An 11541-nucleotide genomic window follows, 5' to 3' on the forward strand; every position below is an offset into this window, starting at 1 on the left:
TAGAGGATTAGGTTCTTGCAAGCCTCTGGTCACATTTTCATTGCCTGGTCAATATATACTTTATCTTATATGTAGTTTTGCTCCAAAATATGCTACTTATTTATTTGGTGGTAGGGATTAAACCCAGGGCATTATTTATGCTAAGTACATGTTCTGCCAGACATGCTACTTAATGTGTGCCATCGATTCATTAGCATTGAACTCATAGCCAATAGCACCACAATCTCATGCTTAAGCAAAGCTTATCTAATTCAAGTATTTTGTCTGTAAGGCTAATCACAGACTTCTTGTGCTTAGGAACACAGGGCAGTGCTTCATTACTATGATTGGAACCATTTTATTGAGTCAGTAATATAAAAATTAACTTTTAATTCATAATGCCTAGTAATGGCCACCAAATGTACCAGATAGTACAATGTGAAGTCCTTCTCTAAATTAAGTGCTTTCAAGAAAATAATAAAGAGGGTTGGGGATTTCGCTCAGTGGTTCCACTGCCTGCCTTATAAGTGCAAAAGCCTATTATCTGCTGTGCATTGTATTTCTCTAGTAACGAAAAGAAGTAATATGTCTTCAGGAAGTAAATCTTTCAAAATATGGTGCTCTATCAATGCTGACCAAATAAAGTTGAGCCCATGCCTTTGATAAAGCTCCTAATTGAGATGGCTGTAACAGGCTGGTACAGATACTCAATTTCCAGGGCCTTCTTGGAGTTATGTTAAACAGTAAGATCAACAAAAAGCACACCGTGCAAAAATAAAGGACTAAATATACCATAAAAAGGACACTTTTTTCAATATGAGAGACGAAACAGTAAGAGCATCACCTTATTTGACTTCAGCTGGAAATGTGTGTAAGGTGACTCAAATTTCAAGCCACTTTTGTGCCTGTCCATGAATGACTAAAAAATAGCATAAGTATTGATTTAGGAATTATAAATAAATTTTAATGAATAGTTGAATTTGCAAATAAGTAACTGTGAGTTAAACAGTAAAACTTGATTGAAATATAGTAAACTTCCATTCCCAGTTTTTGGCTTACTGTAAGTAATTAAAAAATGAGATACTAAACCCCAGAGTGCCATCTTCTGAGACAATATGAACCAAAATTGAAACATAAAGTTTCATATATGTATATTTTTTCCAGTTTTTGTTGTTGTTGTGTTTTGTTCTTTTGTAGTACTTGGAGTAAATTTATTTATTTACTATGGAACTGGGAATTGGACCCAAGGGCCTTCGCACTGATGTATATCCCCAGCCTTTTTGCTAAACTGCACAGGTTCCCAGGGTAGAATCAAACTTGTAATCCTGCTGCATCAGCCTCTCAGAGTGATGGGATTTCAAGTATGCAACACTACAAAGGCAATTCAGCATTTTAAAAATTGCAGAAATGTTAACCATTCAGAAGTACATAAAACATGCAATGTAACAAATAATTGTAAAATGAATAGCCATCATTCAGGTCAGGAGATAGACCATCAGCAGCACTGAAAAGCCTCCAATATGCATGCTTTTTAAAGAATGGTATACATCTCTAACCTTTTTGTTCCTTTCACGGCTATGCTTTTTTCTGTGCTACTTCCAGGGCTTAGGTTAGGTTGAGAATTGTGTGGTCCCATGTGTTTGTGTTTTCTTGCAGAGTTGCTCAGCACAATCGACTTTGTTGCCCCTGATGATCGAGTAGTCTTCCGTACCTGTGCAAAAGAGCAGAACAGGGTGGTCTTTCAGATGGTAAGAGACTGCAGTGTTCAGTGCTCTCTAGAGGCTTCTCATCCTCCAAGATTGCCTGACTTGTATCCAAAGCCAGACAGCATTGGATGCCTGGCCTGCATTGCACAGTGGTATCTTTCTGAAGACTTGGCTTGAACATTTTTCAAAGATTCATTCACGAATGCTTACTCTATTGGAGACGATTTATGGAAATCAAGCTGGCACAGTCTGTTAAACAACTCTGGTCTTAGATATAATTTACTTAATTATACAAATTATCTGTTTGGCCTGACTTCTATATTTAGTTTTTTTTTTCTTAGTATCAATTATTTATGTCATAGTGTGTGTATCTGTACATATTTCCCATCAAAAGGAATTAGATTTTTCTCAAGCTGGGCATGGTGGTACATGCCTACAGTCTTAGCTACTCAGGAGTCTGAGGCAGGAGGATTGCTTTAGCTCATGAGTTTGAGACCTGCCTGGACAATGTAGCAACCCTATCTTAAAAACAAACAAAAAAACACACATCTAGGATATAACTGAGTGATAGAGAACTTACCTAGCATGCAGAAATTCCTGAGTTCAATCCTTAGAATTTAAAAAAAATTAGGTTTTCTGAAGAGTAGCTAAAATGAGTTAGAGTTGTAAGGACTCTTTGGCTCTCCTCTCTTGGACATTACTTGGTGCTTTTTCAGAAATAGCTCCTGAATGATGTTTAGGCTTTTTAAAAAATTAGTTAACAGTGGGTAGATATGTAATAAAACACATACAGAAAAATGTTAATTGTAAAAACTAAGTGGTGGTATCTGAATGTTCACTATAATTTTTTTTTTTACAATTTTTGTATGTTTGAAAGTAGCCACAGCATTAATGGCATTGTGTAAGCCCTCTAGGCCCACCACCTATTTCCTTTGGCAGTAAGCTAGTCTGTTGGGCTGACTGTTAAGAGAGAGCTGGCCTGACTCACTTGTTGGTGTAAGTATGTGTATGAGATACACATGGATGTGTTTGTGTATATACATGTACCAGTGTCCAGCAGTGGTTGATGAAGGCTCTTGTGTTTCCAGGGCACTTCAGATGCAGAGCGAGCCCTTGCTGTGGCCAGGCTTGTGTAAGTTTCTGTCTCCTTGGAGCCCTCTTTCTCCTGTAAGCGGTGAGACCTTAATGTCACTAATGACCTAGGAGGTAGCCTGGCTTTCTTCCTCCTGGCCTGTTACCTTCTGTTTTCAGGTGAAAAGTGTGGAGCTTCTGTGTTTGTGGCATCTGAAGGCTGGCCCTGGACTCATGCATACCCAGTATGCCCAGACGCCAGGTCCCTCTGGTGGGGGCCCTGATTTTAGTGTTTATTCATTGGGCTTCCATTCCAGGGACTCTCCTGTGAGCCCTGAGGGTTTAACTCATATGAAGTGTAGGTAAGACTTATTTCCTGAATTAACAAAGCCAGGAAAGAGTGTTATTGTTAAAGTGATAGGCTTTGGAGTTAAGGTACACCTGGGTTAGTGTTCTGGTTTTACTGCTTGTGAGCTGTGTGACCTTAGTTTACTTAACTTCATGGAGAACTTAGTTCCCTTATCTATAAAATGATACCAATAGTACTACTAACCTCTGGCATTATAAGGAATGGTAAATCAAATAATACATGTGAATGGATGCAGCATGTGGTACATCATGAGTACTTAGTGTTAGCTCCTGTTTTTTGTGGGTTTGTTTTTGTTTTTGTTTTTCTGTTTTTTTGAGACAGGGTCTCACTATGTAGTTGAGACTGACCTAGAACTCACTATGTAGCCCAGGCTGGTCTCGAACTCACAGCGATCCTCCTGCCTCAGCCTCCCAAGTGCTGGGATTACAGGCATGTGCCACCATGCCTGGCAGCTCCTGTTATTAATGACAGTGCCAGTAAGAAGGAACTCAGGCAGTAATTGCTGTTGATCACAGACCTAACTTTCTCAAAAGCGGAGGATGAGATGAAGGTCCTTTCCATATCTGAGATGTGTGAACCAACTGTGCAGCCTAGCAAATAAAAGCAGTCCTATACCTTCTTCCAGATGCTCTGGAATGGGCTTTTCTACTCACGTCACTTTTCTGCATTGACAGATGGTTTTTGATAGCCCAGTGAAAACTGCAAACCAAGAATGGCATTCAGCTTTCTTAGTGTTTGAATTGTCTGATACAGTGTCAGTGCAGCAAAGTCCTCTGCATCCAGCTCTTTGAGATGTATGTGCACATTTTATCTTTCCTCTGGAGCTCTACTCAAATGAGGCAGTTGTACATTTTAGGGATAGACTTCTTTCCTGACTCTCAGCTTCTGTCACTGAGATTTGATGTGTTTCATGGGCCTAGGGACACAGTGAGAGGCTCATGAATACAGACCTATTGATGCCTTTGCTCTACTTTCTTCCCTCAAGTGGAATATGTATTATCTTTTTTTTTCCTTTGTGTTTTTCCAGAGAAAATGATGTAGCTGGTATTGATGTCAACATGGGCTGTCCAAAAGAATATTCCACCAAGGTAAACGGGATTCTTCATATTCTTCACAAGTATACTATGGAGATTAAAGGAGGCTAAAAAGGCATGGAAGCTAAAACAGTACCTGACTCTGGACTAGATCCTGTATAGGATGGGGAATCTGCTCAAAAGAATATTATTAGATCAATGAACAAAATCAGAATAGGGACCAGAATAGATCAGCTATTTAGCTCAGTGGCACCATGCCTGCCTTACAAGCACAAGGTCCTGAGTTCAATCCCCGGTACCAAAAAAAAACCACCACAACAAAAAAAGATACAATATCAAACTAAATTTATGAAGTTGACAACTTTTCTGTGCTTATGTAAGAGAATATGCCTACTTTTACAAAATACACACTGAAATGCTTATGGGTAGAGGACTATGATATGAGTAATTTACCCTCAAATGAGTTATGAAAAAAAAATTTTAGCACTGCTGGGGATCAAACCTGCATGCTAGGCAAAGCACTCTGCCACTGAGCTACACCCAGAGCTCAGAAAAATTTTATGTACTTGCATATACACATTCACACTCACTACACCCACACCTATACACATATGCATATAGAGGAAAACAGAGAGTGCTGTCATAACCAAGTAATAAAACAAATGATGAAAAAAATAGAAATACAGCTTTATCTTTTCATGAATAAAACAGAGAAACACTTTTTAAAAATGGAAAATGCAATACAGTTCTCCCCATGGTTGTATCAGAACAAACCAGACTAGAATGTTATGGTAGTCCAGAGAAGGAATGGAAGGCAGAGCTTAAATTTGTGATCTTGTAGGGAAATGTGATCTTTGAGGAGGAGATTTGGGACCCTGCAAGCAGAGGGAGTGGCACAGGCAGGGATTTGTTGGCCAATATAAGGTTGAGACAGAGCTGTGGGGCGCTAAATTTGACTACAGTGCTGGGGAGTGGAAAACAAAGGAAAAGCAGAGGACCAGAAGATTGAGAACTTCAGTTGGGGACAGTCGGCTGGACTTGGACTTTAGATATTTTTGGCCTTTTTTGGGTAGAGAAGACATGTGATACACTTTGCTTTAGAAATTATTATTATTATTATTATTATTATTATTATTATTATTATCATTATCATTATTTTGTATAATTTTGTATAAATTGAACTCGGGACCTTGTACTTGCCGGGCAGGTGCTGCAGCACCACTGAGCTAAATCCCCAGCCCATGCTTTAGAAATTCTAATCCGGCCAGACATGGTGGTGCACACTTGTATTCCCAGTTCTTGGGAGGCAGGAGAATTGCCACAAGTTCAAGGCCACCCTGGGCTATATAGTGAGCTCAAGGCCAGCATGAACTACATAGTGAGACTCTGTCTCAAAAAACTAAGAAAGAAAAGAAACAAATACTAATCTGGAATTCATATGTTTAGTGGATTAGACTGGCAGGAGGCTAAGGTGGAAACCTAGACAATGGAAGATGAGTCCTGTTGTCTTCAGCACAAACTAGGGATAGGGCTGGGATTTAGCTCAGGGGTTCCGCTGCCTGACCCACAAGGACCTCAGTTCGATCCCTGGTACCAATAAAGAGAAAGAAAAGAAACCAGGGATAGACAGAGTCCAAGCTAGAGTAGAGTTTGACAGAGTTTGGCTGGCAAATGACCAGACTGACAGGCAGGAGATGTAATGTGGGTACAAGGAGGAAAGAATGGCAGCTGGGAAGATAACTGGTCTTTAGCTGTGATCAGGACTGCTGAAGAACATTTTTGGAACAGATCACAAGGGCAGCTTGAGGTTGCTGAGTGTGAGTCACTAGGAGGGACTCTTGCAGCAATGCGCCTGGGATCCTAATGGCAAGGTGAGTAGAAGGTCTGCAGTGTAGATACAGCAGATGTCCTCCTGACCTGTTGTCCAGAGTGAGCTACTCTGCTCTCAGGAGTTACCCAGCCCAAGGACTTAAGCTTTACACCAGGAGGCTGCAGACTACCTGCTTGCTTGAGGGAAAGGCCCTGTGAATGCTTGAAAATGAATCTGGGCATTGTGGCATGCACCTGTAGTGCCAGCACTCTATGAGTACTGAGGCAGGAGCCAGGGCACTTTACTGACTTACAAAGATAATGTCTCAAAATAAAAAAATAAAATACAGAGTTTAGGATATAGTTCAATGCAAAGGTCTTGGTTCAACCCCCAAGACTGTAAAAAAACAAAAACAGAAAAACACAAAACAATCCACCAAGGAATGATCTCTCTGATACACTGTAGAGTGAAAATAACGTGAGTTATATATAGTATACTACCATTTATGTAAGGAAAATGGAGAATAAATTTACATATATGTATCAGTCACATGATTGATTGATTTTTGGTTTTTTGAGACAGGGTCTCACTATGTAGTTCAGACTGACCTGGGACTCACTATGTCTAGCCCATGCTGGTCTCGAACTCACAGTGATCCTCCTGCCTCAGCCTCCCAAGTGCTGGGATTACAGGTGTGCGTCACCACGCCCAGCTTATTTATTTATTTTGGCAGAAAAGACATTTATTACTAAGCTATAAATTAAGAGGCAGCGGGGTGAGGTTTCAAGAGACGAACAGTCACATTTTAGGCATCTGCCCTTTCTCTCTGTCCTCCTTGGCCTGGATTCTGAGATCCTCACTCAGGTGCTGCTTTGGATGATTTTTGACTGCAAGTAGAAGGAGCCACCATGGATTTATCATTTGCCTTACATAGGCATTCATAGTTCTTCTGGAACTGCACTCAGTCCTACTGCACTCAGTTTGGAGATTTCTAGAATCTGCTGGGCCTCTGGAGCCTGAGGCTAGAGAAGGTGGATGTAGCTGCAGACTGGTGTCCTGAATTTCCCTGAGCCTCAGCTGCCACCCGGCTGGCTGCAAATTCCTGCCTCAGGGCTGGAGCAAAGGCTTTCTGTACCACCTGTGTGCCCATCACAATGATCTGGGCCAGGTGCTGGCCCGGTGATCAGAGCCATGGCAGCTGCTCTGCCTCTGGGGTCACAGAATATATTTAGGAAGACACACAAGAAACTAGGGACATCGGTTCCCTCTGGGGAAGGAAACCTGAGTTTTATTTGGTTTCACAATAGGTAATAAATTCCCACTGCAATGGTGCTACTCAAAGTAACAACTGACCTATACTTGATACTAACTCATCAGAACTAGTATGCTATAATGATACATACCAACTGAATATCTTCTCTGTTATTGTTCAAAACTGAAACTGAAGCCAGATTAAAAATGTAGATTGAAAATTCTTCCATTCCTCAAGGAGGATTCCTTACTCTTCTTAATCTTTTCTTTTTCTTTTTTAGACAGGATGTCACTATGTAGCCCAGGCTGTCCTTGAATGCAATGACCCTACTGCCTTAGCCTCTCTAGTATTGGAATTACAGGTGTGTACTACCACGCCTGGTCACTGGGCTTTTGTTTGTTTTCTCCCTCCCCTTCACTTCATTGTTTTGTTCAGTGTTGTGGATCAAACCCAATTCCTTACACATACTACATTCATATTTTTAAAGACAGCCCCTCCCTCCAGATCATTAAAGCAATGTATACCGTGTTTTGAACTTGAGAAATGTGGAAAATTATTGGTGAATAGCACCGTCGTTAAGAGACAAGCACTGAGCCCAGAGTGGTGGCACATGCCTGTAATCCCAGCACTCAGGAGGCTGAGGCAGGAGGATTGCTGAGAGTGCGAGACCAGCCAGGGCTACATAGTGAGTTCCAGGTCAGTCTGAACTACATAGTGAGACCCTGTCTCAAAAAAAAACAAAAAAAAAGAGAGACAAGCACTGTTGTTGAGATTGAAGTGGCTTCATGAACTAGTGGTTTCCATTTGTTGAGGTTTTTGCTAGAGTTTGGCATGAAGCTGGGTCTTTTGGACTGGGACACTGTTGCTGGCAGAGAAAGGCCTATACAGGGTTTGTGCCTCTGAGAAATTTTGCTGGTGACAGTGCTGGTAAAAGGTGTGTTTAATCCATTGTAAAAGGAGATGTCTTTAAGGGCATTGGAGGTAGTGGGATTTAGTTTATTAAGGCACTGAGTATAGCATGGTAAGTCCTAAAAAATTTTTTTGTAGAACCTGCTTCCAGAGAGACCCTTGGGTTTTGTCAAGGGGATCAGAGTGATGACTTTTATTTTATTTATTTTTTTTGTACTGGGGATCCAACACTGGACCTTGCACTTGCCAGGCAGGCAGTGGCACCACTGCCAGCCCCAACTTTTAGAATTTATCTAACTACGATCCTTGATTATGTGGGCATGGATGCTGCTACATTTCTACTTGGTTAGGAAAAGTGCCAGTTGCCATTAAACCTAGGCTGTTTGCCATACCATGTTGCCGCACTACGGGGTGGTGCCCTCCTTCCCCAGCTGTAAGAAGACCTTTTGTGTGCTTCTCTTTAGGGAGGAATGGGAGCGGCTCTGTTGTCAGACCCTGACAAGATTGAGAAGGTAAGTCCTTCATGGGCGAAAGCAGAGTCCTCAAACATGGCTATGAACTAGAGTTGCCTGGAATACCTTCGTCCCTCTATTCCAGGATTCACTGAAGTCCATGTAGCCTCTCTACTTGGGGTCTGCAAAAGTTGGGTAAAGCTTCTCTGTGATTTTGATATGCATCTAGATTTGAGCCAGCCTGTAGCAGGCTTGAATTTCATAAAAGCCTTGAGTTAGGCTGTCAGCTGAGCAAGAACACTTGAGGACTTGGCTAGAGCCTCCTCTATACTGACTCTCCCTTCTAGAAGAGCATGAGAGCAAAGGCCAGCCCACCCGTGTCTATGTGTATAGAGGTGAGTGGTCTCCTAAGGAGCTGGATGTGAGCAATGCAGGGAGGTGGTCCCCTATATACTCACAGAGTCTGTCACAGCCCTTTGAGAGCAAGCCAGGCCAGAGTCATATGAAGCAAACTGAATTTAATCTTCATTTGTTCCCTGTCCCTTGCTGATTTTGTAGATCAGCTTAATAAGGCCCTGACCTTGCTACCCAATTCTATAGGCTGCCAGGGCATATGGGGGTGACATTTCTTCCACACCATACACACTTTTACTTTCCTTTTCCAGTCAACCAGTTCTCAGCTTGTTGCCCTTCTTTGCTCTTTTGTTTTCCTTTTCATTCTTGTTTTTTTTTTTTTTTTTTTTTTTTTTTTTTTTTTGTTCTTTTTTTTTTTTTTTTTTTTTTTTTTTTTTTTTTTTTTTTGTGGGTGGGGGGGTGCCATGGATTGAACTCAGGCCCTTGTGCTTGTGAGGCAGGTGGTGGAACCACTGAGCTAAGTCCCCAGCCCCTTCCTTTTCATTCTTCATCCTCATTTCCCTGTCTGGACTTTGAACCTCAAAGTGTCACCCCCAGGCTATGGTGACTTGGGTCTCAGACACTACCAGTAAGAGCTGCAATGGCTTGCGCTAGCTGCTGTAGTTCAATTCTGTATATTCTTTCAGTCTGGCTGTCTCTGGGACAGAAGGACCATAGAGTGTGTTGGCTGTGTACCTGCTCATTTTTTCCCTGTATGTAGCCACAGATAAAAGTCCCTATAATCTGTCTATAATATATTCTTACCATTTGTAGGGTAGAGGAGTTTCCTTTTCTAAGTATATTACACCATGTTTCATTTTGTTTCCAAAACATCCTTTGAAGTAGACAGAGAAGAAATTTGTTATCTCTCTCTCTTTTTTTTTTTTTTTTGAGATAGTGTCTTACTGTGTTATCCAAGCTGATATCAAACTCATGGGTTTAAGAGAGCCTCCCAAATATGGACTACCACGTCTGGCTGTTATCCTTTTGATGAAGACTAATAAACAAAAGCACACAGAGATAAAAATAATTTGCACAAGGTCGAGTTGCAAATAACTGACAGGCAGAGCCAGCATCAGAGCCATAGTCTTGTGACTCCTAACCCAGCATCAATTCCCCTTCTCAATGACATCTTAAAGGTCCTGGGATTAAGTTCCCAGCCACAGTTCAGTAGGCACCTGGACTTCCAGTTAGATACCCCTGTGCAGCATGGGGTGAAAGTCAGAATGGTCACCCTGTGTAAGAGAACGTCCCCCAGCAGAGCAGTTGTGATTCACAACATGAGCACACGGACATTTCCAATGTCCTCTGGCCTAATGCTATTGACTCTGTCACCTCCATCGCTCCTCTTTGAATGATGTGTGTTCATCCATGAGGTAGCAAAGATGCACTCTGCCTCAGAAACTTAGTTTATTCTGCTACTTATATGGTGGTGTGGTCACATGGGCCAGCTCAGATCAGTAAATGGGGTTCACCTCCTGGAAGGGAGGTTGTAGGGTTTCACAGCAAATCAAGATGTGACTTGGGCAGAGAGGGCTGGTTTCAATTCAGGGCTAGACTGTGCTCACAAACTGAACAACTGGGCAGGATATTTGTGAATTCTCTAGACTAGGTGTTTTTTACCTCTCTGCTTCTATCATAAGAGTATCTCAGGGTAGTCTACAGAAATTTCCTGAAAACTGTGTGGGATCATGAAAAACTTTGGAAATATATAGTGATGATGACTGCACAGCATTGTGAATTTAATGCCACTGAATTATGCATTTAAAAATATCTAAGTGGTGCACGGTGGCAGATAGCAGTAATTTCAACCATTCAGGAGGCTGGGGCAAGATGGATCAGTCTGGGTGACTTGGCATGATCCTGTCTCAAAATTAAAAACTAAAAAGTGCTGGGATGTAGTTCAATGATAAGTTGCTTGCCTAGAACATAAAAGCCCTAAGTTTGATCCCTAGCACCCCCACCCCCTTTTTTTTCTTGCAGGGCTAGGGATTGACCCAAAGAACTTCATACTAAGCTACATCCCCAGGCCTTTTCTTAAAATTTTAAATTTTGAAATAGGTTCTCACTGAATTACTAAGTTGCTCATGTTAGACTCAAATTTGTAGTCCTCCTGCCATAGCCTCCCAGAGTGCTAAGATTACAAGTGTGAGCCACCATGTCCGGTAAGGAGAAAAACAAAACAAAACAAAACAAAAAAAGTTTAAATGGAGACATCTAGGAATGTGAAGGTGACTTAAGGATGTCTTTGGTGAAGATTTTGAAAATTTGATCTTCACAAGTTGCTTGAATCATTTGAAATTCCCAGGGGTCTGAGGAATACCAAAATACCATCATTGCCTTTGGATAATCCATAAATACGCATTTAAGACAAGAAAAGTTCAAGATGGAAAATGTTATGCCATATTTTATTTTTATCTCTCTGTGCTTTATTAGTCTTGATCAAAAAGATAACAGCTAGGGCTGGGGGTTTAGCTCAGTAGTTCTGCTGCCTGCCTCACAAGTGCAAGGGCACAAGTTCAATCCTTGGCACCAAAAAAAAAAAAAAAAAAAAAAAAAAAAAAA

At 41.3% G+C, this 11541-nt stretch overlaps 2 protein-coding genes across 17 annotated transcripts in view; one reads left to right on the top strand and one right to left on the bottom strand.

Moving 5' to 3' along the window:
• Dus2 (dihydrouridine synthase 2) overlaps positions 1–11541 on the top strand; it is a 49125-nt gene that overhangs the window by 22470 nt on the left and 15114 nt on the right. For 12 of the 16 annotated variants that reach the window (XM_033757801.1, XM_010612290.3, XM_033757802.1 and 9 more), the window contains 5 exons: positions 1636–1727; positions 2774–2817; positions 4154–4214; positions 7503–7583; positions 8596–8643. In XM_033757801.1, the coding sequence (XP_033613692.1) occupies positions 1636–1727; positions 2774–2817; positions 4154–4214; positions 7503–7583; positions 8596–8643 (326 nt within the window). Of the gene's footprint in view, positions 1–1635; positions 1728–2773; positions 2818–4153; positions 4215–7502; positions 7584–8595; positions 8644–11541 lie in introns of those variants that run through there. The other 4 variants (XM_033757804.1, XM_010612292.3, XM_010612302.3 and 1 more) reach the window with 3 other exon arrangements.
• On the bottom strand, positions 6689–7153 carry Pam16 (presequence translocase associated motor 16; the record flags this gene model as incomplete). Its single annotated transcript, XM_019205739.2, is given in 3 exon segments — positions 6689–6845; positions 6848–6880; positions 6883–7153. Coding segments are annotated over 3 exon segments (381 nt in total), but the record flags the coding sequence as incomplete, so codon positions are not given.

The sequence above is a fragment of the Fukomys damarensis genome, unplaced genomic scaffold (assembly GCF_012274545.1).
Source record: "Fukomys damarensis isolate Sample0158 unplaced genomic scaffold, DMR_v1.0_HiC HiC_scaffold_32, whole genome shotgun sequence".
In the NCBI taxonomy this organism is placed as follows: domain Eukaryota; kingdom Metazoa; phylum Chordata; class Mammalia; order Rodentia; family Bathyergidae; genus Fukomys; species Fukomys damarensis.